At 70.4% G+C, this 25,005-nt stretch overlaps 2 protein-coding genes across 7 annotated transcripts in view; both read left to right on the top strand.

Moving 5' to 3' along the window:
• Nucleotides 1-1,223: 1,223 nt before the first annotated feature.
• Nucleotides 1,224-6,751, top strand: DES (desmin). Its single transcript, XM_083840693.1, has 9 exons — nt 1,224-1,887; nt 3,559-3,619; nt 3,787-3,882; nt 3,971-4,132; nt 4,204-4,329; nt 5,029-5,249; nt 5,363-5,412; nt 5,672-5,754; nt 5,874-6,751. The coding sequence occupies exons 1-9, from the start codon at nt 1,337-1,339 to the stop codon at nt 5,913-5,915; spliced, it is 1,392 nt and encodes a 463-aa protein (XP_083696819.1). The 5' UTR covers nt 1,224-1,336; the 3' UTR covers nt 5,916-6,751.
• A 1,981-nt stretch (nt 6,752-8,732) lies between these two features.
• Nucleotides 8,733-25,005, top strand: part of SPEG (striated muscle enriched protein kinase) — a 34,944-nt gene continuing 18,671 nt past the window's right edge. Inside the window, exons 1-8 of one of the 6 annotated variants that reach the window (XM_083840681.1) lie at nt 9,320-15,648; nt 18,679-18,718; nt 19,988-20,017; nt 20,456-20,545; nt 20,707-21,085; nt 22,182-23,659; nt 24,012-24,155; nt 24,695-24,877. In XM_083840681.1, the coding sequence (XP_083696807.1) occupies nt 15,616-15,648; nt 18,679-18,718; nt 19,988-20,017; nt 20,456-20,545; nt 20,707-21,085; nt 22,182-23,659; nt 24,012-24,155; nt 24,695-24,877 (2,377 nt within the window). In that variant the 5' untranslated portion in view covers nt 9,320-15,615. The other 5 variants (XM_083840682.1, XM_083840679.1, XM_083840678.1 and 2 more) reach the window with 5 other exon arrangements.

Genomic DNA, 25,005 nt, shown 5'->3' on the forward strand with positions numbered 1-25,005 from the left:
AGTGGCACTGGGGCTGTGCCAGCCGCTGTCGCTCAAAGCAGCCTGGTTTGGGCAGGGCGGGGGGTCAGCGGGTGGGCAGCGGGGCTTGGGGAGGAGGGGGCGCCCCAGCACAGCCCCACTCTGGGAGGTTTTGGAGAGTTAGGGTAGGCGTTCTGCTCCCCGAAGCACTGTAGGGCGAAGGGGAAAGCTGAGGAGACAGGGCAGAGCCTGCTGCTCCTGGGGACATCGCCCTGCTCTCGGGGTGACGGGGACCAGGGAGGTGTTGGGGCTGCTCCGGGCAGGGTCCCCGTCCACGCTCCCGGCACAAGAAGGGTTAAGAGGGTGCCTCCCCCGGCTATAAATACCACGCCTGTCCCACGCGGATGAGTACGGAGGCTATTTTGGTTGGGTGCCTGCTGCTTCGGGAATGTGCCGGAGCTGGGACCCGGGTGATGTCACCGTCACCGAGCGCTCCGCACCCCGGCACCTGCTCAGGGTCACTCAGCACCTCCCCGCGGGTGCCCGGCCCCACCTCGGACCCTTCTGTGTCAGAAAGGGGGGGGGGTCTGCCTGGGGGGTCAGCCCGAGCACACTCAGGGCAGGGCCCCCCACGTTGCCCCCTCCAAAGGGCCCCCCCTGTGTCCCCCTCTCTGTGGGGCAGGTCTCGGGGGGGGGGTCACTGTTATCTGGCCCCAAGCGGGGAGCTGAGACTGGGCCTCTTGCCATGGGGCAGGTCAGGGTGGTACCAGGGACATTTAGGGGTGCCCGGGGACATTTTGGGGTGCCCACGGCCTATTTGGGGAGTGTGCCAACCAGGACATGGGGTCTGGGCTCCAGGAGGGGCAAGTGATGGTGCGAATGGCTGAGCCCCCTTCTTTCCCCCCAGCACCATCTGTCTGCCTGGGCACCCCTGTGGGGGGGCACTGCGCCCCATTGGGGATCTGGGGGGGGGCCACCATCCGCTGCCCCCGATCCTCTCCTTGTTCCCCCAGGGACGCTGCCCAGGATGGGGCAGCATGAAGGGGGTCCATGGGGGTCAGTCAAACTAACAAGAGGTCTGGGGGTGCCCAGGGGTGCCCAGGCAGAGGTGTGAGCCACGGGGGGGCCGTGAGGAGGCCGTGGCCCTGCGGTGCCCGCAGGTGAGCGTCGGGGGGCGGGGGCTGGCAGCCGTCCCCCCCAGCATCCCCCAGCTGTCCCGGAGCAGGAGGGGCCGGTGATGTCAGCAGGATACAAATAGCGGCGCCGCGGGTCCCCTCCCGACGCCTCGCCGAGCTCCGGCCGCTCGCCAGCCCTGCTCCTGCTCCCTGCTCCCTGCTCCAGCCTCGCCGCTGCCGCCGCCGCCGCCACCGCCGCCACCATGAGCCAGTCCTACTCCTCCAGCCAGCGGGTCTCTTCCTACCGCCGCACCTTCGGCGGCACCTCCCCGGTCTTCCCCCGCGCCTCCTTCGGGAGCAAGGGCAGCGGCAGCTCCGTCACCTCCCGCGTCTACCAGGTGTCGCGCACCTCGGCCGTGCCCAGCTTCTCCACCTTCCGCACCACCCGCGTGACGCCCCTGCGCTCCTACCAGAGCGCCTACCAGGGTGCCGGCGAGCTGCTGGACTTCAGCCTGGCCGATGCCATGAACCAGGAGTTCCTCCAGACCCGCACCAACGAGAAGGTGGAGCTGCAGGAGCTCAATGACCGCTTCGCCAACTACATCGAGAAGGTGCGCTTCCTGGAGCAGCAGAACGCCCTGATGGTGGCCGAGGTGAACCGCCTGCGGGGCAAGGAGCCCACCCGCGTGGCCGAGATGTACGAGGAGGAGCTGCGGGAGCTCCGCCGCCAGGTGGACGCGCTGACCGGCCAGCGGGCACGTGTGGAGGTGGAGCGCGACAACCTGCTCGATGACCTGCAGAAGCTCAAGCAGAGGTGAGGGGGGCCCTTGCCTCTCCGCCCCGTGGCTCCGTCCCTGGGGACGGCTCCATCCCCGGGTACTGCTCCCCGGCACCCCCTCGGGTGCTCGCTGCCGTCGTAGTCCCGCTCCTCCATCCCCTTGTCCTTGCCCCATCTCCCTGGCCACGGCGCTCGCCCATCTGCCCCACGGTCCTGTGAGTCCTGGGAGGGAGGAGGGCACCCGCGCCCCCCTGTGCCGGTGCTGAGGCTGCCCAAACCACGGCACGGGGTGAGCAGGAGAGGAGAGCCACGGCCGGCACACACCAACCCTTGTGAAGTGCCCAGGGAGCACCCAGCAGGGAGGACGTCCCCGGCAGAGGGGGGCGTCCCCTGTACCCTCCCTTCCCAGATGCTGCAGCAGGGCTGGGGACCGGGCCGTGATGGCACGGGACCCCCAGAGCTGGGGGATCAGGGATCCCTGCCCTGTTCACACCAGGAAGGGGCAGCCAGCCCGTGAGTGTGCTGAGCTCCGGGGGATGGACAGATGGAGAGATGGACAGACAGACAGATGGACAGGGGCAGCCGGGCAGGCGGAAGCAAGATGGGTGGGAGGGGGGTGCTCCACCGGCTCCGGATGCGAAGGAGGGAGCGGAGGAAGCGGCCGTGCTTCCGCAGGCCGGGGGTGCCAGGTCTGCCCTGGGTGCCCGTGGTGCCAGGGGAGCCGCAGGGACCCCCCCGGCCTCCCCAGGGATGCTGCAGGCCCTGCTGGGGCTGGGGCTGGGGGGCACAGCCAGAGGGATGGCTGTGCTGAGGGACTCCCAGGGGTCCCCATGGCACCAGGCAGCACCCCTGATGCTGGGGGCTTCTTCCCCCCGGCTGCTGTGCCACTGTGGGGATGTGGACGAGGGGGGTGGTGTACCCAACTCCTGGGGTGAGCCAGCCTGCTGCCCCCCACCCAGAGCAGCAGCCCCTGCCCCAGACAGGCAGGGGCAGCAGCTGGAGCTGGGGCCCCTGATGCAGTGAGGCTGGGGGCCGCAGGGCTCTCCTGCCACCCTGCTGTGCCAGCTCCTGGAGGGATGACCCCAAATATCAGGGGAGGAGCAGGGCACGGGGCAAACGGGTGTCAGGTTCCTGCTGCCCTCTGTGCCAGCACGGCTGGGCATCGCCGTCCCCCTGAGGCTCTGTGAGCCACGTCCTGGGGCACCTGGTCCCCTCCCTGGGCACAGCCCAGCCAGGGGGCACATCCCAGAGCTGCCCCCACACGCCGGCACTGCCCCCCTGTCCCGTGGCATTGAGGAGATCCCAAAACCCAGCGACCCCCTGTGGCTCCCTCCACTGCCCCGTACCCCGAGCTGTGTGCCCAGCTCACTCTGCTGCCGTCCCCACGAAGGGCTCAGCCGGCGGCCGTCCCTCAGGCCCCCCGTGCCCCCCGGCTGCCGGCCACTCGTCCCTATAAGGGCCGGGGCAGTGAGCGTGGCACCGAGCTGACCTCATGCCTTTGTGCTCCCGCTGCCGATGACTATAATAGGGAATGGGAGGAAGAGCCCCTGGCCCCCCGCCAGCCCTCCCTCCGCCTGCCGGGAGCGCAGGACAATTCACCCTGTTCCCACCAGGCCACGCCGGGCTCGGGGACAGCAAGCGGGGACACCAGCACCGGGGGACAGGGCTCCATCCGGGTCCCCCTAATGCCCCCCTCTCTGCCCCTAGGCTGCAAGAGGAAATCCAGCTGAAGGAGGAGGCTGAGAACAACCTGGCCGCTTTCAGAGCTGTGAGTACCCGCGCCCCCCCACTGCCTGGCCACCTGGCGTGGCTGGGACCCCCGCCCTCCCTGTGCCCCTGCTGGCACCAGGGCATGGCCACGGATGCAGCTTTGCTGCTCCCAGCCCTGGCACCCCACGGGGTGCTCGTCACCACAACCTCTCCGTGTCCCCCCAGGACGTGGACGCGGCCACGCTGGCACGCATCGACCTGGAGAGACGCATCGAGTCCCTGCAGGAGGAGATCGCCTTCCTCAAGAAGGTGCACGAAGAGGTAGGTCCCGGGCAGCCCCGCTTCCCGCGGGCACCGCTGGGGTCGGGGATCGGGGCGGGTGCCCTGACGCGTCACCCCGTATCCCCAGGAAATCCGGGAGCTGCAGGCCCAGCTGCAGGAGCAGCACATCCAGGTGGAGATGGACATCTCCAAGCCCGACCTGACGGCTGCGCTGCGAGACATCCGCGCGCAGTACGAGAGCATCGCCGCCAAGAACATCGCCGAGGCTGAGGAGTGGTACAAGTCCAAGGTGCGGGTCCGGGCGGCCGCGGGTCGCATCCTGCCCGCTGCCTGCACCCGCTGACCCCAGCCTCTCCCCAGGTGTCCGACCTGACGCAGGCGGCCAACAAGAACAACGACGCGCTGCGGCAGGCGAAGCAGGAGATGCTGGAGTACCGGCACCAGATCCAGTCCTACACCTGCGAGATCGATGCCCTCAAGGGCACGGTAAGCCGCGGGCAGCACGGAGCAAAGCCTGCCTCCCGGGAAGGACGTGCAGCTCCGGGGTGCTTGGGGACCTCGGGGGCTCCTCCCAGCTCTCAGAGCTGCTGCCGTGGGGGATCATTCCCCACATTTGAGCCAGCTGTGCCTCCCCTGGCTCCGCAACAGGTTTTGGCAGAGCCCGGGTGTCGATGCAGGACGTGCAGAAGGTGCCCCAGCACGGGAGGCTCCAGGCAGACCGGAGCAGGGCACAGGGTGTCTGGTTGCAGGGTGGGAATCACAAACAAACAGGGCACAGCAGTCCCGGTCTGGCATGGGCACGGTCATAGGAGCCGGCCAGGAGCCACCAGGGTGGCAGTGCCCCCCCCCGGCAGCTGTCCTGTGCTCCTGCACCGCTCCCCACCCTCCAAGGGACGGCCTTGCCGGGGCGCTGGGCTCTCCTCCCTCCTTACGGCCCTGCTAGGGGTCGTTTTGGCACCCTGGAGGCTCCGGGGCACCCTGGGTGAGGCTCTCACCCGCTCCCTGCCCAGGCTGCTGAGGGTGACAGCCCCACATCAGCTGGACCCTGAGGTCCCCATTGCTTAGGGTGCCCCAAAAGCACCCCACATTGCAGATCCAGCCCCTAGAGCCCCAGAATCGAGCCCAGCTCCTACCCCAGGTGCCCCCCAGCCCCCCCACCCTGCTGACCCCCCCTGTCCCCCCCAGAACGACTCGCTGATGCGCCAGATGCGGGAGATGGAGGAGCGCTTCGCGGGGGAGGCCGGCGGGTACCAGGACACCATCGCGCGGCTGGAGGAGGAGATCCGGCACCTGAAGGACGAGATGGCCCGGCACCTGCGCGAGTACCAGGACCTGCTCAACGTCAAGATGGCCCTGGACGTGGAGATCGCCACGTACCGCAAGCTGCTGGAGGGCGAGGAAAACCGGTGAGAGGTGGAGGGGGGCAGGACCAGACGCCAGCGGGGTCGGGGTGTGCGGGTGGCTGCCACCCCGCCGCGTGGGCTGGCGCTGAGCTCTCCCTGTGTCCGCGTCCCTGCAGGATCAGCATCCCCATGCACCAGACCTTCGCCTCTGCGCTCAATTTCCGAGGTGAGCTGGGGGGGGGCACGGCCCCACCGTGGGGGACACACCTCGGCTGGCTTCGGGCAGGTCCTCGGGGGTCCTGTGGGTGCTTGCCATGAGCTGGGGGTGAGGGGGGGGTGACCCAGGGCTCCCGGAGACCCTGGCCATCGCAGGGCACGTGGAGAACGGCCCCGCTGCCCGCAACCCAAACGCCCCCCCTGTGCCACATATTGCCCACGGTGGCCGTCACCACGGCGGGTGTCACCCCCTTGTCCCCTGCCCGCAGAGACCAGCCCGGAGCAGCGCGGCTCTGAAGTGCACACCAAGAAGACCGTGATGATCAAAACCATCGAAACCCGGGATGGGGAGGTGAGCACGGGGCCGAAGGGGAGGCGGGGGCCACGCTCGGTGCCTCGCCCCCTCTCGGGGCTGGGGGCTGGGGCCCGGGGGGGGGCCACCTCAGCACCTCACGCCGCCTCTCCCCGCAGGTGGTGAGCGAGGCGACCCAGCAGCAGCACGAGGTGCTGTAGACGACGCTGCCCAGCGGCACCTTCCGTCCCTTCCTCCGTCCCGCCGCCCCGGCGCCCAGCCCCTGTCCTGACCCCCATCTCCCCCGTCCTTCCCCCCCCCGCCCCCCGGGCACGGCCCGGGCTCCCCCCCCTACACCCCCGGGCTCTCTCCTTCGGCTTCGCAGCGCTTTGCAGCTTGGCAGCCAGCGTCAGGATCAGGGCCGGGCCGGGGGGCGGCAGCAAGGGACGGAGGGGACAGGCAGGACGGGGTGGGGGGAGCAGGTGGTGGCCTCGGCCAGCTCGCCGGAGAGCCGGAGGGTCCCAGCAGCGGGTTCTGGATCCCCCCGCGCCCCGCAGCCCCCTCCCCATGCCGGGCACAGGCTCGGGGTCGGTCCCGCAGGAGCAGGACCCGTCTCCCCGTGCCGGCATCGCCGCCCGCCCCGGAGCTGGCGTTTCTCCTGGGGGGGCCGCAGCGATGCCGGGGATGGGGAGAGGCTGGGGTGCACCCAGCCCGCGTCGTCCCCCGCACCGGGGGGGCCGGGGCCCTGCGCCCCCCCCCCCCCGCCCCAGAGGCAGCCCCGAGGGGCTGAGGGCAGCGCCCGGCCCCCCCGTGCTGGGGGTCCCCGGCAGCAGGAGGCTGCGCAGGGGCGGCCGGGCTGGGTGAGCCGAGAGGAAACCCGTAGGTGGACACGGGAGAGAGGAGGAGTGAGTGAGTGGGAGAGAGGGGGGAGAGAAAGAGAGGAGCCGGAGAGAGGCCCGGGGGCCAGGGCAGGCGCCCCCACCCCTCGCCCCACTGCACCCCCACCCCACCGCGTGTACGTGACTCTTCAGGCGGCTGAAATAAACAGCGGAGCATCGCCTTGCCTCCGAGTGCAAATCTGGGGGGGGGGGGGGTTGGACGGGTGGGGTGGTGGGGTGGCGGCACCCGGGGGGCATCGCAGGGCCCCCCGCTGCTGAAGCAGAAGGGGTGAGGGCCAGCCCTGCACGTCCCCCTGCGCCATCACGCAGGGTCTCCCCGAAAAGCGGGTTGCTCGCGCTGCAGGCACCCCAAAACATCTCTCTGCCCGTGGCTGTGGGGTTCCCAGTCCCACTGCTGGGGGTGTCCCGAGGGTGCTGAGCCCTGCGCAGGTCCGCAGGGGCTCTGGGGTCACCACGGGGACCAGCCAGGCGCGGGGTGCTGCTGCCACCGGCGGGGACGGGGCTGCCACCAGGGAGGCAGCGCAGCCCCCCGGGCCTTGTGCCAGCGTGGGGATCCCCAGATTTGGCTGCGGGGCCAGGGAGGGCCGGAGGGGGTCGGACCTCAAGGGCTGCGTCCAGCAGGTGGCCCTGTGACATCGAGCACGGCCCCGGGGAGGGATGACACCAGGCAGCCCCATCCCTGCCCGGCCGGCAGGGCCGGGGCTCTGCTGCAGCTCCGGGGCAGGCAGGGCTGGGGGCACCTTCCCCTCCTTGCCCACCTTGTCCGTGGCTCCAGCCCCCTCGCAGCCCCGTGCCCCCCAGCACTGGCTGCCCCCCTGTGCCAGCCGCCCCCTCCGTCACCTGTGGGGCCAAGAGACCGAGCTGGGGGGACAGGGAGGGGGAAGAGCATCCCTCGGAGCAGAAGAGGTGCCCCAAGGCTCTCAAGCTTTTCCTCCAGCCTCCAGACCCCTGGGCTCTCCGCAGCCCTGGCTGTGGGTAGCAGGGACCCCCACCCCGGCACGTCCCAGGGCATCCCGGCTGCCCGCCAGCCCCCCTGGCACGCGTGCCGCCAGCCCTGGGGATGTGCCACTAATGACGGTGCCCTTGGGCTGGTGGCCGCGGGCTGTGCCGCAGCCAGCCGGGGGAAGCGGTGTGCCGTGCCGTTAACGTCCTGCTCGCCCAGATTTACAGCCCCTGGCGAGGGCGGCCAGGGCCAGGTGACGAGGCGGGTGCCATAAATCCACCGGTCGGGGAAGCCCTGCCTTGCCCGGGGGTGGCGAGGCGCCACGCGGGGCTGCTGGCTGCAGGGAGCCCAGCGTGTGGGAGCCCTTGTGGGGCACCCCAAACCCCGACAGCGGGGTGCTCCTGCTCCTAGCACGCCCTGGGTGCTGCGAGCTGGGGCAGAGAGGCAGGGCTCAGAGAACAGAGGTTTTGCTGCTTTCACAGGGCTGGTTTGGTGACAGGAGGGACGTGGGGACCCCCAGCCAGCATCCCTTTGCTCTCCATGCCCGCGGCCCTTCTCGGGGATGGCATGGAGGGCCCTGCGGGGCCGGATCCTGCCCAGCCTCACCGCCAGCCGGCCCCCGGCTCCTGCGCGGGGTCTCGCGTTGCAGGAAGCATTACGGTGTCCTTTCCCTCCGCATGCCACCAGGGTCTCTCTGTCCTGATCCGGTGACACAGCCGGGGATGGGGAAGGCTGGTTCCCCCCCCCCCCCCGGCCTCGCTGCTAATATGGAAAGGCCCTGGCCCCTTTCTATCTTTGCAAGCGGAGCTGTGCTGCAGGGCCGGCGCGGCGGGCGCGGAGAGGGGGAGCCCGGCCAAGGAATGTGACATATCAGAGGCAGCTGCCACTTGAGGAGAGGGGGCAGAGGGAGCGCAGCTCTGCGGGGGCCGCGCGGGACGGGCGAGGGGGGGACGCCACGGCCCCAGCGCCGGGGCAGCGCCGGCACCCGCGGGACCCGCACCGGGGCAGGCGGCGGAGCAGGTGCCGAGGCGCGGGGAGGGCCGGGGTCGCGGCGGAGCATGGGGCGCGGGCGCGGCACCGCGTGGGGCGCTTGGTGACCGGCGACGCAGCGAGCAGCAACCTGAGCCCCCGGCCTAAAAATAGCCCCCAGCTTGCCCACGGCGCTGCGACCTTCGGGGCTGCGGCCGGCCGGGGGGAGGCACCGAACCGGACGGCACCTGGACCGGGGAGCCGCCTCGCCGCCGGCGCCCCTTGGCAGGCACCCAGCGGCCCGAGAAGAGAAGAGGGGCGCGGGGCTGTGGGATTGGGGCCGCAGGGCTGCCAGAGCGCACCAGGGAGCCGTGCGCCATGCACCGGGCGCGGGCACGCGGCGGCATGAGCGGGGCCGGCGGAGAGCCCGGGCGGCCGATGGGGAGAGCAGGGGCAGCCCCGCCGAGCCCCGGCATCCCCCCGAAGCGCGCCAAGGTCACGGCGGAGCAGGGGGTGGCCGAGGGGGGCCCCGCTCGCCTGGCGGCGCCGGCCTTCGTGCGGAAGCTGAAGAACGCGGCCATCGGCACCGGCTGTGACATCCGGCTGCGGGTGGTGGCGGTGGGGAACCCCCGGCCCAGCCTGCGCTGGTACAGGAACGAGGAGCAGCTCGCCCCGCGCGAGGAGGAGTATGGCACACTGTGGATCCGGGACAGCAAGAAGGAGGACGCTGGCGTGTACACGTGCATCGCCGAGAACGAGCGGGGAGAGGCCATGACCAGCGCCGTGCTGGCCATCATCGACATGGAAGGTAAGGACTGCGCGGCTAACAGCACCGCTGCTCCGGCTTCCCCACGGACACCGGCAGCCCCGCGCCGAGTGTGGTGGCTGTGCTTTGCAGGTTTCCCCCATGCTGCATGCCATGGAGATAGCCGGGGCTGGGCTCTGCCGTGCCCACCCCGCTGCAGGCAAGGGTCCCGGTGCCGGCAGCAGCGGGGCAGCTCGGTGGCCTGGGAGCGAGCATGTGGCTGCAGCACCCGCTGCCAGGCCGGGCGGGGTGCCAGCGCTGGGCATGCAGGTGGTGGGGGCATGTGATGGTGAGCCTGCGTGGGGCAGCAGGAAAGAGAGAGAGACAGAGACCACCCAGTCTGGGCACATGGCACCGGCGGTGCCACCTCCCGTGGCCCCCGCCACCCACCCGAGCCACCCCTGTAGGCACAGATGGCCGTGGCGTCACTGGTGGGCACTGGGGGAACTGGGACACCTGGGTGTGGGGAACTGGGGGAGGAGCCTGATGAAGGGGGGAGGAGCCCGTGCACTGCAGTGGGCGGGGCCTGGTGGTTAATTAACAGTGGGAGGAGCCAGTCATTGATGAGTTTTCAGAGCCCCATGGTTACCTTGTGCTCACGGATGCAGCCCCTGCTGCTTGGGGACAGATGCCACATCCCTGGGGCACTGCGGGGACGGCAGCGCTGTTGGGGAGCACGTGGTGGTGCTGCTCGGAGATGCGCATCGGCGTGGGGACAGCGATGGCACTGTCCCCATGTGCCACTGTCCCCCACTGTGCGAGGGCGGCTGTGCTGAGCCTTGAGGCTGCGGGCGAGGAGGGCACCGGGGTTTTGCCAGGTGGGGCATCAGGAGCCCCCAGCTGGGGGAGCATCCCTGTAGGGTGGAGGAAGGCGTTCCTGCTGCCAGGGAGCCTGCTGTGGGGACAGAAGTGCATGGGAGCGGTCGTGCCCGGAGGTGTGGGATCGCTGCACGTTGCACCACTTTGGGGATGGTGGTGCTGAGGGGACACAGAGCACGGTGCTGTGTGTGTGGAGTGCCGGAGGCTCCCTGCACCCCGGGTTTCACCCTGCTCTTGCGCTCTGACGAGCAGCGTGTCTCTGCCTGGCGCCACGAGCCCAGGCCCTGCCTCTGCCCGGCCGTGGCACCCCCTGATTTCCCCCGGTGCCCGTTCCCGTTGTGCTGACGCACTCCTCCCTGCTCCCGATTCCCAGCCTCCGGCCCTCGTGGCCACGTTTCTGGAGCAGCTGAGGGAGGCGCGGAGCAGCCGGGGCTTCGAGCTGGGTTAATGTCACCCTGTCCCAGGCGCTCCTCCGGGCTGGTGCTGGGGCTGCGGGCATGCTCTGCCTTGAGCAAACAGCCGCCAAAAAGCCACCCCGGGGGCAGAGACGTGGCTCTGCCCTGCCCCGGGGCACAGCGCTCTCTGTGCCGTGCTGCAGCAGTGCCCGAGGAGTGCCGCGTCCCCAACCCTTTGCTGGGGGTCTACAGGAGGGCGTGGGGTGGAGTTTAATGCCCAGGTGCAGAGGGACCCGTGCTGGAAAGGCTGGGGAGGCAGTGCTGAGGTGGTGGTGAGGGGGTTTGGTGGGGGTCTGCAGGCGCAGCACCCCCACGAAGCGCCAGCCCTATAGCCTGGCCCCGTGTGCGGGCCCTGGCACTCGGCGTGTTGTTCCCCTGAGTCCATTTTGTCCGTGCCGGGAGCTGTGCGGTGAGACGGGTCATCATGTGAAATGGAGGAGCCGTGCCATGGCCCTGCACCCCCTGTCCTGACACCCTGCCAGGCCCCGGCGCCTGCGCCCGCCGGCATCCAGCACGGAGGCTCCGGCTGCTCGGGGGGCCCCAGCACCCCTCGGGGAGACCCGGCTCTCCAGGGGCCATGGGTGTCCCACTGGTGGCAGAGGCAGCCCGTGCCAGGCAGGGACACCCTGTCCTTGTTCCCTGGGCGCCCTGCGGGTCAGGCTATGGCCAGGCGAGTGCAAGGTGCCCCGGCAGGATGGGGTGCTTCTCTGGGCTCGGGGGCCCTGTCCTCGGTGTCTGGGGGGTGCAGAGGACTCTGGTGGGTGCAGAGCCCTGTCCTCTGCCTCCTCCTCCTCCCCCTGAGCTGCAGCTCTCCATGGGGCTGACGCCGGCTCTCCCAAGGTGGCTCAGGTCACGGCTGGTGGGGTGGGGGGGCTCCGCGCTGCCCGGCTCCGCGCTCAGCCCCGGCAGGTCCTCCTGCACCGGCTCTGCATTCCCCCTTGCTCGCACGAGCCCGATTTAGCTCTTCTAATCCCTTGCCCTGAATCTGTCGCTCCACCCCACTAATGATTTTCTCCCGCTCCCCTCCCAGGTCCCCTGCGTGTGTCAGCGCCTGGTGTGGGGATCGGGGAGCACGCGCGTGGGGCTGGCCAGGAGGGGCTCCCCGGGGTGGGCTGGCCCCCCTGTGTCCCACCCTTTTGCCTCTGCAACACCAGTGCAGGTTCTCCCTCGCTTTCTGGCCCTGTGGGTGCAGGTGGGGCATGGTGTCCCCTCTCCCAGTGGCACCAAGACCAGGTTGCTCTCGGGTCTCATGGGTCTGCAGACCCCAGACCCTTCTGGGCAGCCCTGGAGCTCCCCCAGGTCCCCACGGTAGTTCCATTGTCTCCAGGCCCGCTAATGCCTGTATCACTTCTCAGCTGCATCTCCTGAATTTTTCCCCGTAAGCCGGATTAAATCACCTCTTAAAAACTCCAGCTAATCTCCTTTTAAAGAGCCGAGCCCTCCCTCGCCGTGCCAGCACCGACCCCTCCTCCCCGCCGGGGCTGCGTCTTATTTCAAGGTTGGCTTTGCCCGTCCCGGCTCCCGGCGCAGGGTCTCTCCGCTCGCCTCCACCTGCACCCAGCAATCAAGGTGCCCTGTAACCTTTCCTCCTGGGGGAGCGGGCTGGGCGCAGGGGCAGGGGAGGCACACGGGGCTGTCCGTGTGCGGCGGCCCTGCACGGCCCCTTCCCTCTGTCGGTGCTGGGGGTGAAGCCTTCTTGCAGCGTCAGGGACGCCCTGGGGGCTCTGTGCATTTTGGCACGGCCCACGCAGTCTGTGGCTGCGGTCCCGGCCCCCCCTGTGCCACCCCAGACCCCTGGTTTCTTCCCCTGCTGTGGGGCCTCTGCGGCTGGTGGCGTGCGGTGGTGGTAGCCCGGTGGGGACGGCCATGCCGACAGTGTCCCCGGTGGCTCAGCACCTCTGGCCGTTTATCTCGGTGCCTAATTTTAGGCCCTTACTTCGCAGAGCTGTGTCTGCGCCTAGTGCCAGGTGCCCCTTTCCTCCGGAGCCCCTGCCAGCCCTGCGGAGCACCCTGGGGCTGCACGCAGCCTAACGCCTCCCTTTGCCTTCACCTCCTTCCCGTGGCACTCTCCGGGGCTGCCTCGGTTTCCCCTTGGAGCTCTGCCCCATGTCCCAGCCGGGGCTGCTGTGCCCACCCTGGCCCCACCATGGGGTGGGCTCCGAGTCTGTGGGGGCTGCCATGTCCCACCTGAGCCTGGCACAACTGGTGCCACCTCGGTTTCAGGGACAGGTCCCCAGGCCGGGCTGTGCAGGGGGGACGGAGCCCTTGGGGATATCCCCAAGGTGGCTCTGCCTGCAGCCACCTGGGCATGGGGCTCGCACGGTGGCCCCTGGGGCCGGGTCCCCTCCTGGGGCACAGGGGACCGGGCAGGGGAGCAGCGTGTGCAGCTGTCCAGTCAGTCACCTCCACCCCTGCCCTCTCTCCCGCTGCCGGGGGGTTATTTTTGCTGAGGAATGTGCCGTCCCCTCGGATTCTCGCGGGCTGCAGGGCTTGTGTTACAACGCGAGAGGCCGAGACCCGGGCCCGCGTGCAATAAATATAGCACCGCCGCTCGGGGCTGCGTGTGGGACCACGGCCCCTTCCTCCTCCCGGGGCTGCCCCCCGGCTCCCACCGCTCCCTGCCCTGGTGGCACCGGGAGAGGCTTTGCTCCTCCTGCCCCACCGCCCGCGCCCCTCCGGCACCGTGTCCGCTTCCCCCTGTGCCCTCTGCGCCCGGTCCCTCGGCCACGGGGTGCTGGCAGCAGGGCTGGCAGGGCGGGGAGGAGATGTCCCCTCCCATCCCACCCCGTGCCCGGCACCCGCAGCCAAGGTCACATTGCCGTCCTGCGTCCCCGTGTCCTCTGCCTGCAGCGGGCACCGTGCGCTCAGGCATCCTTCTAGCGGCAGCAAGGGGACGGGATGCTGGGGAGCTGGGGTGTCCCTGCCTGTCCCCACAGCCAGGCCGTGCCACAGCGTGCTCCATGGCAAGGGGACAGCCAGCAGAGCAGTGGTCTCTGGTGCTCCGGGGCCACAGAGCTGCTGCAGAGCTGTCCCACCCTGTGACAAGGGATGGAGCAGGGGGATGATGGTGACAGGTTTATAGCCTGGGGGAGTGTGTGGCACGCTCAGGACCTGCTCCCCAGTTCCTGGGGACGTGGGCACTGCTTGCACTAGGCTTGGTGACACTCGTTCCCGAAGGTCTGTCCCCATGCAGATCTTACCTGCGCAATGCCTTTGCATCCCATGCTGTCCCCAGCCTGGAGGATTCCCCTTCCTCAAGCCATGGGCAGCACCGTGCTGAAGCCTGCTGTGCTTATTTCCCCCTGGGAAAAAAATAAATCTCACCCCCCACCTCCTGCCCACCTCTGCCGGGCATCCCCAGCACAAACACGTGAAAGGTTCATGACCAGCCCTCCTCGCATCCCAGCCGGCTGCGTGCACCCACGGCCACCAATTACTCAAGCACTCAGCACCACCAAGACCACGGTGCTGGTGGCCACAGCCGGTGGCCAGTCGGTGATGCAGCATGTGGCAGGGGCAGGATCCATGCCGGGGGAGTGCAGGGGAGACCCGGCAAGGCGTGGGGCTTGCAGGGTGCTGCTGCCTCTGGAAAGGGGACTTTGGAGACCGGCAGCAGGTCCAGCTCCTCCAAAGTCACCCAGCTGCTCCCAGGGGTGCAGCATCCCTGTGGCACTGCTGGGGCCACTCCTGGCGCCGTTCCTCGGGGATGGCCAGGCAGCAGATCCGCGGCGGCAGGGAAGGGCTGCGGGCCCGGGGAACCGATGGGGCGGCAGGTGCTGCGGGGGGGCTGCGCGGCAGCAGGGTGACACCCAGGTGTGCGGCCAGCCCCCGCACCTGGGGGCTCCGGCTCAGGGGTGCCAGGCTGCGGGGGACAGCAGCGTCCCCTGGCTCTGGCAGGAGGTTCCCTTTGTGCCAGCTCCGGCGTTCGCGTGACTCGCCTGACGTGCGGGGTCTCCGTGGAAACCCCGCAGCATCACTCGGATCGTGGGGCTGTCAGAAATGTTGTATAAACAGCTCCCTTTGTGCTGGGTAATTTGCAAGTTATTATGAAGCCATGAAAAGCTTCACGTTGGGAGTCAGGGGCTGGCAGGAGAGCTGCCGTGCGCCCCGGTGTGCGTGGTGCCCGCGTGCAGCGCGGCGCGGGGGGGCCTCCTCCCCAGGGGACAGGTGAGCAGCACGGGGACAGGGAGGCTTCCAGCCGCGTCCCCACGGGTGTCCCGCGGTGGGAGGAAGCAGCGTGGCTGGCTGCTGGGCAGGGAATTTGGCAGCCTCTGGGGGAACCCGGGGAGAGCGGGGGCAGGCGGGCAGGGCTGGGGAGGGCGCGCAGGGGTTGTGCTGGCGCCCTGGGGACGCTCATGGGTGGCTCAGCAGTGCCGGGACCCAAACCCACACCTTGGAGAGGGTCCTGGTGGTGTCACCCATGGATGGAGGGCTTGGGGGGGGGGTTGCTGAGCAGATCTGGGCTGGGCACCGTTGTGGCACCAGAGCTGGCCTGTCTGTGGGCACGTTGGGGACGGTGCGTGGACATTATCTGCCTTGGGGTGCGTGTGGGAGCCCCGGCGTGGGCTGCGCCCCACGGTGCCGAGCGCAGGAGGGCAGGGAGCCTCTGCCCCCGGCGGCGGGGCAGGGACAGCGGCACGGCAGGGCACGGCGCTGGGCAGGGGGCTCAGAGCCCCGCGTCCCCCGGGGCCGGGAGGGGGGTGCGGGACGTGTGCGCCCCTCGCCCCCCGCCACCTGCGCCGCTGCCGCTGCGTGCCGGGGCTGGCGGGGAGGCGGAGGCGGAGGCAGGCGGGGGAAGGATGGAGGGAGGAGCACTCCAGTGATGCTTCATGCTCGCAGCTCCAGCCCTCCCGAGAGCCCGACCTGGCGAGCCCCTTCCTCTCCCTCGGCCGTGCCCGGCTGCCGCCGCGGAGGATGCTCGGAGGGGCTCCGGCCCCGCGCCGCGCTGAGCCCGGGCCCCCCGCCGGCAGCGGGCGGGCGTCCTGCCGGGCCTGAGCCGCCGGGGCCGGGCCGCCGGGGCTCTGCAGAAGCATGAAGAAGATCTGGGTGAAGAAGCGCTTCCAGGTAAGGGCTCCGGGCTGCTGCGCCGCCGAGCGCCCGCAGGAGGAGGCAGCGGGGAGAGGGAGCGCGCCCGGCGCACGGGGGGTCCCGGCCCCGCGCTGCGCCCCCCCGGGGCTTCGCCAGCCCCAGCCCCGCCTGCAGAGCCGCCGGCGAACGGGGCCACGCCGGTGGTGCCCGAGAGGAGCGGAGGGCAGGTGCTCGGCGCCGCGTTGGGCACGGCCCCGGGCCCGGCGGCGCGGCTGTGAGCCCCCGAGGGGGGGTCCCCCCCAGCCGGCCTCTCCCCTCCCTGCCCTCCGGAGCAAACGGAGGCGGCTCCGTGGCCCCCCCGGCCCCGCCGCCGGTGGTCACGGAGCTGGAGCCGAGGCTTTGCATGCGTCATCCCCTCCGCGTCAGGAGCATGCCTGGCACAGGCAGAGCTCCTCCGCGGGCCTCGCCGCACGCTCCGCCGCTGAGCAAGGAGCAAGGACGTCACTCGGCCCCGGCGGGGGGGGAGGATGGGGGCCATCCTTCCAGGAAGCCCCCCCGTGGGGCACGCCAGACCACCCCGCTTCTCCCCCCGGTGTGGGGCACGCAGCCACCCTGCCGCCACCCCGCCCGGTGTCCCCGCAGGGGCCGGGGAGGGGACGTCACCCGCAGTCCCCACCGAGGGGTGCGGGATGCGTTTGGGCACGCGGATGCCCCGTGCCGTGGTGGGGAGGTGACAGCCCTGCCCAAAAGGGGGCATCCTTCTCCCTGGGGCACCGCCCGGCTGCCCCATCTGCCATAGGGCAGCAAGCCCAGGGCCACCTGCGTGGCAGGGCAGGGTCCTGCCTCACCGGCTGTGCGCTGGGGACACCAGGAGAGCCACCCGCGCCTCCCCATGGCCCCTGTCCCCGTCTGTCTCGCAGCCAGTGGCACCAGCACCACACGGTGCTGGGCTCCATGTGCCCAGCTCTGGCAGGCTGCGAGGGCTGTGCTCCATGGCCCCGAGTGCCCCTTCTCCCCCACCATTCCCCTTGACCCCACGGCCATGGCTAGGGATGGAGAAGCCCCCACCAGGACCCCCGTGTGGGCAGGACGTGGGGGGAAGCGCGGCAGGGCCAGGTCTCACCCCACCGCGCAGCGGGGCAGGGCTGCAGCCAGGTGCTGATCCCTGCTGCCTCCTTTCCCCCTCTCCGTGGGCACAGAGCGGGCTCCGGGGGGGCTCCCCCACCCCTTTGTGCAGGCTGCAAATGAAAATCCCAGGCAGGGCGCACATCCCCCGCTCACCGCTGGCCCATTCGCCCAGATCCTGGCCCCGCGGGGTTTGTCCCGAGCTGCTCCTGCCCCCTTTCCACCTCCTTCCCGGGGCTGCTCCCCTCCTCGAAAGCAGCAGGGCAGCAGCTGGGAGGTGACCCTGCGTCACCCGGAGCGGGGCTGGGTGCTGCTCCCTGCCGAGCCACGCGTGGGTGCTGCGCCCCGGGGGGGGTCCGGGCGGTGGGGACCTGTTGCAGGGCGGAGGGGAGCACCCCATAGCCCTGGGGGAGGGAGCCCAGCCCGGCCCCACCGGGTGCAGCCACCAGACCCGATGGGGAGCCGGTGGCGCCAGTCCCCGGGGAAGCCAGGAGAGCACCCGATAATGGCATTCAATTGCATTTTCATTTTTTAATGGGGGAATTATCCGCCGATGGTGCAGTTAATCACTCATATATCTTTCCCTGGCCTGGAAGACGGGCTGCCAGCCAGCACCGGCACAGTCAGCCGAGGAGGGGAGGTGAAGCCTGGCTCAGCCTGAATACAAATGTGTCTCGTGCAGCCGCTGCCCTCCGGCCAGCGCCGCATGCAGGGAGGGGGCTGGGGGAGACCCCTCGAGCTGCCCACCGCCAGGGGCTGCCGCTGCAGTGGCAGCAGCTTGGGGGCTTGCAAAACGAGCCTGCTGCCCTTGCAAGGGCAACTAACTGCTGGCCGTGCCCGGCTGCCTGTCTCCGGGGGCGTCCGTCCCTGGGGGCTGTCTGTCCCTGGGGCTGTCTGTCCGTCCCTGGGGCTGTCTGTCCGTCCCTGGGGCTGTCTGTTTGTCAGCTTGCTTGGGAGCTGTGGAGAGGCAGGAGAGGCTAGGAGAGCCTCTCTGAGCTCCAGGCAGGGAAACAAGGGCACAGGGTGTTAGTGTCCCAGGGGGACCCCGCCGCCCAGACTGCTGCTGGCAGCCCAGCCCTGCCTGTCTGCACGCCGCATCCCCTGCCCTGCCTGCCGTGAGCTCGCCGGGCTCGGCAGCCGGGTGGCCCGGGCTGGTCTCTCCCTTGGCAAGCGTGTGTCCAGCCCCGAGCCGTGGCGCGGAGGAGGGCAGGGAGCTGGCAGGGAGCTGCTGGCACCTCCACCCCGTGCTCCCATCTCTCCTGCCCAGACAGCGCGGGCGAGCGTGGCTCCCACGCCCCGTCCCTGCGCGGGCTGGCCGTCCCGTGCCACTTGTGCCAGGCGGCCTCTCTCACGGCTGGCACGGCCACCGCCGGGCTGGGGGACGCTGTCCCCGTGCTGGGCCCATGCCCGGGGCTGAGTCTGGGCCAGAGCCTGGAAGACGCTTGGCTGGCTCGGTCCCCGCGCTGGCGCAGGCGGTGGCTTCGAAGGGGCTGCGGTGCGTTTGGGCACCCGCCTGGGCGAAGCCCTGCTGCAGGCAGCGCTGGGGCAGGTGGGGTGCACGGTGTCACCCCTGGGCATGGGCAGTGCGTGGAGGCTGCCAGGCACCCATGGGCAGGCTATAGGGTGGGTTTTGGGTGGGCAGCAGGGCCGTGTCAGGGGCTGTTTATGTGTCCTGAGGGTGCCCAGGTGTGTGCCAGGAGGGGAGCAGCACCGCGGGGTGTGCGTGTGTGTGTGTGGTTGTGTGCACAGCTGGGCATGCGCCGCACGTGCCCACCTACACCCGTGCACGGCTGCGTGCGGGGGGTGTGCGCCCGGGGGCGTGCGCCTGCAGGTACCCCGGGGGCGTGCAGCGCGAGCGCGTGTGAGCGGTGCCGCGTGTGCCCGCGGGCGGGCGCGGGGGGCCGTGCCGTGGATAACGCTCTCTTCTCTTTTCCTTTGCAGAAGACCGGCCACTCACGGCGCTTCGGGCGCTTCACGCATGGTGCGTTGAGTTACCAGGATCTGGCCCCGCTGCCCTGCCGGGGAGGGGGCGGCAAGCTGAGGCTGCGCAGGGCTGGGCACGGCTCCGAAATGGGGCTGGGGGCTCCTGGTGTCCCCCGGGGGGCCTGCTCTTGTCTGGACACATGCTGGGGACGCAGGACGGTGGCAGGCAGCCTGCTGCAGTGGCAGTGACGGGGCAGACGGTGGTGTGCTGGGCTGCAACCCAGGGGCAGGGGGAGCAGCATGGGCCCCCACGGGGCCGTGGTGTGTGCTGAGAGATGTGGCAGGGCAGGGGGGCGCTGCAGGGCAGGGGACGTGTCCCTTGCCAGAGGGCTCTGTTGTGGCAGCTTGTGGTGGCTCGGATGGTGGCGCGGAGGAAATGCCAACCGTCCGTGGCTGCGTGGGGTTGCTTTCCTGGGATGGGACATTGCGGTGGCTCTGAGCCAGCACGGCCTCATCGTGCCTCTGGGGACTGTCACTGATGCCCTGCTTGGGCACACAGCAGCACACAGCATTAACCCGAGAGCAGCGATGCCAGAGCCGTGCTGCAGGGCATGGCAACGCCTCGCAGCACTTGCTGCCTCGGGGATGGCTGTGCACGTGTGTTTGCACACCAGCCCCTGACGTGGTGTGTGCGCCCCTGGGCACACAAGTCCATGTGCACCAGCACCTCTAGGAGTGCCCAGCAGGGCCACGGGCTGCAGTGCCCTGCAGAGCACAGGAGGTGCAGGTGCTGCAGCACAAAGCCAGTCCAGGGGGCAGCAGGAGGAGCAGCAGGGGCAGGAGCTGGCTGCAGCGCGGGCAGGATGTGACCGTGGGGTGGGGAGGGGGCAATGCCACTAGCTCCGCAGGGGGGATGCTGCATAGAAGGAAGGGGAGGACATGTGTGGTTTAGGAGAGGTGCGTAGTGACCATGGGCATACAGCAGACGTGGTGGGGAAGGCTGGGGGTGCCAGACCTGTCTCCATGCCCTGTGGGTGCCTGACCCTGCCATAGCAATGGGCAGGGCGTGGGGTGCCCAGCGTGGGTCCTGGGTCGGGCAAACGCCCAGTCCCAGCCCCATCCCTGGCCCCCAAGGCCAGCACACGGTGCCAGGCTCCCCGAGCCGTATGGCCCAGCCGGCTGCTGCCCTGGCAGGTCAGTGCCCCGCGGCAGCGCGGGGACATGCTGGGGACAACGTCCTCCCCAGTGCCCCACGCGTCTCTGCAGGCCGGGCCGATAACCGGGTGTTGATGTCTCTCTCTCTCTTGCTGCCCCTATGGAAGCGAAGTTTTCCGCTCCTGCAGGAAACAAAGCTACGGTAGGAAGACGCCCACCTCCTGCCAGCCCCGCTCCCGGAACGGGCCCTGTGCCCCCTCCCTGTCGCAGCGCCACCACTGTCCCCCTGTGCTGCCCCCTCGTATCCACCACCCCAATTTCAGCTGCCTTCCCCCGCATTGCAACCCCGGCACCACCTCCCCTCCTGCCTCCACCCCACATCTGACCATTTACTGCTGCTCCTGCCCTTGGCCCCGACGGACTTTCCAACCTTGGTTCTGCCTTTCCCCGCTGGCAGCGTGTCCCTTTTGTGTCCCCTGTGTCACAGTCATGCCTCTCCCACCGCATCCTCCTTCTGCTGCCTGGAGCTGCCCGGGCGCTGCTCGTCTGCCACCTGAGCTGGTGGCTCTGCGAGGAGCAGTGCCAGCCTGGCCTGCCATCCCCACGTCCCCTCACCCCCTGCTCTCCCCCCCCCCCCCAGACTCGGAGACCGGCGAGGATGAGCCCAGCGACCCCCAGGTGACGCAGCGCAGCGAGCTGCAGGATGAGACGGCCTTCAGCACCCCCACGGGTGAGCCGCGGGGGCACGGGTGGCACCGGGAGCTCGGACACGGGTGGCACCTCGAGCTCTTCCAGCCCAGCCTTGGGGGTCCCCGTGCGGCGAGGAGGTCAGCGGGGTGCTGCCCGGGACCCCCAGGGGCACCCATTGGCGGCTCACCCCTCTCCTTCCAGGTGGGTCCGACACCCTGGTGGACGCCTCCATGAACACGACGCCGACCTCGGTGCTGGCCCTGTCGCAGGCGGAGGAGCGCTCCAGCTGGTCGGGCAGCCAGCAGACCGTGGTGGAGAAGGAGCCGGATGCCAGCCTACCCGCACGGGGACCCTACCTGCGCCCCAGTGCCTGGCAGCCGCAGGGAACCCCAAGGCAAGCAAACGCGCCGGCCCCGCGCGGCGCCGAGGTCCGGCACCTGGGCGTGGAGCCGCTGGTGCGGGCATCACGGGCTAATCTGGTGGGCACAAGCTGGGGGTCGGAGGATAGCCTCTCGGTGGCCAGCGACCCGTACGGCAGCGCCTTCAGCCTGTACCGAGGACGGGCGCTCTCGCTCCACGTGTAAGTAGCCCGGGGACGTGCGCGGAGGGGACATCGCGCTGGGGCCATCTCCTCCCCGCTGCCATCTCCTCCCCTCCGCCTGGGCTTCCTTTGCCTTCTCCACGGCCGGATGAGGAACGGAGGCTCTGAGCAGTAGGCAGCCCGGCCCCGGTGAGGTGGGGACAGGCCCTGGGGTTGGATACAGGGGGGTTGGAGCGGGGACACTTTCTGCCGTGGCCAGTGTGGGTTTGGGGGTAACCCCTGTGCTGCTGCACCTCCAACCCGGACCCTCCTCCTGCCTGGCTGCGGGGGCTCTGCACAGGGATATAGGGGTGCACAGCAGCCTGAGGCACCTACAGGCAACCCGTCCCCGCCACCCATGGGTGGCAGCAGGGACGAGGGACGTGCTCCCTCCCCAGGGCCCGCTGACATGCTCAGAGCCCCCGTCCCTCCCCACCGCCTTTGGTCCCCACCCCTGCAGGCCTTCTCCTTCGACCTCCATCTTCCCCTTTGTGTTCGAGGCTGCTTGTTCCACCACCAGAACCTCATCTCCACCCTCTGATTCCTGCACCACGCACGCCGAGCGGGGTGGTGCCGCTCGGCTGTGCTGCCGATGGGGCGGGCGGGGGTCTGGGGGGTGGAGGGGCAGGGGGACGTGCTCGCAGCAGCATGTGCCACGGGCTGATGGCTTGTGGCCTCGGGGACCTCTATGCCTTGCAGAAGTGTGGGCCTGTGCCACGTGGTCCCAGCATGCTGGGACACAGCAGGCAAACTGGGCTGTACCCCTCTGTCCGGTGCCCCAGTCCTGGCTGCATGGCAGCACTGGGGAGGGGGCTGGCTGGGTACCCCGGCGTCACAGCCCCAAGTGTCGCTGTGCCACAGGGGTGTCCCTGGGGAAGGGGGCCCCCGACAATAAAGGCACTGCTGGGTTACATCAGCAAGCCAGCTCCCGGTGATCTTCGGGTGGCTGGATCCTCTTGCCATGGCCCCTTGAGGGTTCTGGGGCTGCCCTGGCCACCCGCCCCATAGGGTGCTGTGGACTGGGCTGGGACCCCTGGTGCAGCACGGAGACGAGGACGGGCTCTGACCCGCTCTCCCCTGTCCTCTCCCCTTGCAGCAGCATCCCCCAGGGGGGCTACCGGAGGGATGACCCCCACAGCGGCCCCGTCTCTCCGAAGCCCGGCGCTGAGCCCCCGCGGTCCCCCGCTGCCCTGCCGCTGACCACCAAGCCACCCATCATCCGCTCGCCATCACCTCGACCCGGCGCGTGCCCGCTGCCGCCCTCCGGAGCCGCCCCCCAGCCGGCCGCCCGCAGCCCCGGCGTCCCCTCCTGCACGCCCGTCACCCCCCGCAAGAAGTCCTCGGTGCCGACCGAGTACCAGGACACTGTCCCCGAGGAGTACGAGGAGAAGATCAAGAAGCCCAAGTCCTCGGGGTACTCGCAGGGCAGCACGCAGGACTCCCGTCCCCCGACGCCCATGAGCGACGCGTCCGGCCGCGTCTCCGTCCGGGCATCGCCCAAGCTGGTGCGCGCCGGCTCCAGGATCTTCGAGCGGCTGCAGTACTTCGAGGAGCGCCGGAGGAGCCTGGAGCAGGCGGACAGCCCCTTCCCCGCCCGGCCCTGGCTGCCCCTGCGCAAGACGCGCTCCTTCGACCAGCCCGGCTCGGAGACGCGGCGGCCAGGCACGCCGGGGGGCTGGCGGGACGAGGCGGGGGGCAGCAGCGCGGCGAGCCGGCGCCTGGCCTTCCGGCAGAAAGCCGCCTCCTTCGACGAGCGGGGCAAATTCGCCGGGCGCGTGCAGGACATCGAGCACAAGTTCTCGGAGGAGCTGACCCGCATCAAGAGGACGGTGTCCAAGCAGCAGCTGCGGCGCTCGCAGGAGCTGGGCAAAGCCCGGGCGCCCTCGCCCCAGCCGGCCAGCGAGCCCCCCGCCGCCCGCACCCCCCGCACCCCCTCCTTGCCAAGCACCGGCGGGCGCAAGGTGCAGCCGCCCAGGGCCTCTTCAGCAGCGGAGAGCACGCACGTCATCCAGCACCTGGCCCTCTCCAGCGTGGCGCTGGTGGGGCCCAACGGGGAGCCGGAGCCGGGGGGGCAGCGGGGGCGGAAAGCCCTGGCGCGGGGCGGCGTGGCAGAGGAGGCGAGGAAGGGTGCGCAGCAAGAAAGCGTTGGGGAAGTGAGGAAGAAGGAGCAGTGGCCGTTGGCACAAGCCACCCCGCAGGGGCGGACAGCCCTGTCCCAAGGGGGTGCCGCCGAAGGGACCCCGTGCCCGGACGGGGGCCCCGCCAGTGCAGCCAGGGCCCCCGGGGCGGCGAGCGAGGGCCTGGCCGCCAGGCTGGCCGTGCCCCACGGGCTGTACCGGAGGCCGGAGGCACCCACGGAGGTGCGGTTCCTGCCCTGGGCGAAGCCAGGGATGGAGCAGGAGGCCCGGCTGGAGAGGAGCTGGGCAGGGCAGCACGGCGCGGGCAAGGAGGTGGAGAGAAGGCAGACGAAAGTGGCGGAGAAGAAAGAGAGCGTTCGGACAGTGGCTCAGGAGGGCAGGAGCACGCGGAGCAAGGGGAAGGGGCGCCGAGCCCGGCCCACCTCTCCAGAGCTAGGTAGGGCATGGCTTACGGCCCTCCTGTGGGCACAGCGATGTCCCTGAGCGGGGTGCGGGACCCCAGCCTGCCCCGGGGGGGGCACGGGGGCTGGGGAGCACCGAGATGGGATGGGGGGGCACAGCGTGATCTGGGGGCTTTGGCAACAAGTTGGGCCTTGGGGTCGCGATGCTTGCTGATGCCTCTGTCCCTCCTACCCAGCAGGGGAAGGTGCCGGGGGGGGGGCTCTGTAACCCTCCTGCTTCTGCACCCCACTGTCACCTGGGGACGGGCAGAGGGCTGCAGCGCTGCGCGGCACAGGACGTGCCTGCTGCTCCCCCTCACAGCCACGGGGCCGTCTCTCCCTGTGCAGAGTCCTCCGACGACTCCTACGTCTCGGCGGGTGAGGACCCCCTGGAAGCGCCCGTCTTTGAGATCCCCATCCAGGACACGGCGGTGGCCGTGGGGGTGGAGGTGCTGCTCAAGTGCATCGTCACGGCCAACCCCCAGCCAGAAGGTGAGCGGCCCCGGGGCTCGGGAGCATGACGGGCTCTGGCACAGCCACCCCCCGGCGTGTCCTTGTCCCTTGGGGCCGCCCAAGCTGGGTGGCGTGGGGCTGGCAGAGCTGTGGCTGTGCTCCTCAGGGAGATGCCGTGCCCACCTCGGGAGCATCCCCAGGCAGGAATAAAAAGGGTGGGGGCACCGCATGCCAGGGCAGGGTGCGGAGGGCAGGGTGTGGGCAAAGCGTCTGCGATCCCCCGCATGGGGCTGGGCTGTGGGGAGAGAGGGAGAAGGCACCAGGCACAGCACAGCCGGCAGAGATGGGGAACAAGCAATTGGCTCTGGTTCCCTCCTCCGTCCTCCACTGGAGGGCAGGAGGATGCCAGGAACCGGAGAGGGGCCAGCCCCGCTCCCATCAGGGGCCGTGGGGACATGGGGCTGCTGCCCATGGCAAAGGGGTCCCCAGGCCGGGCAGGGACCCCACGCTGACCACCGGGGCTAGCAGGGACTCTCCTGCCCTGGGATGGTCCGGAATGACCCCGCGTCTGCCCGCAGTGTCCTGGAGGAAGGACGGGGTGCCGCTGCGGAGCAGCACGGCGCGGCCCATCAAGGCGGAGGGCGAGCGTCACACCTTGCTGGTGCGGAGCGCGCGGGTGGCCGACGCCGGGCTCTACACGGTGACCGCGGCCAACGAGGTGGGCGCCACGTGCTGCAGTGCCATCCTCAGCGTGCGGCCCGGTGAGTGCCGGCGGCCGGCCCGGAGGCAGCGGGGGACGGTGGGAGGGCCGGCGCGGCGGCAGGCAGGCTGGCTGCCAGCTCGGCCGCTGCTGTCACTGGGAAGAAACCGGCTTCCTTACCCTACAAGG

This window comes from Anser anser (assembly GCF_964211835.1).
Source record: "Anser anser genome assembly, chromosome: 6".
Taxonomy (NCBI): Eukaryota; Metazoa; Chordata; class Aves; order Anseriformes; family Anatidae; genus Anser; species Anser anser.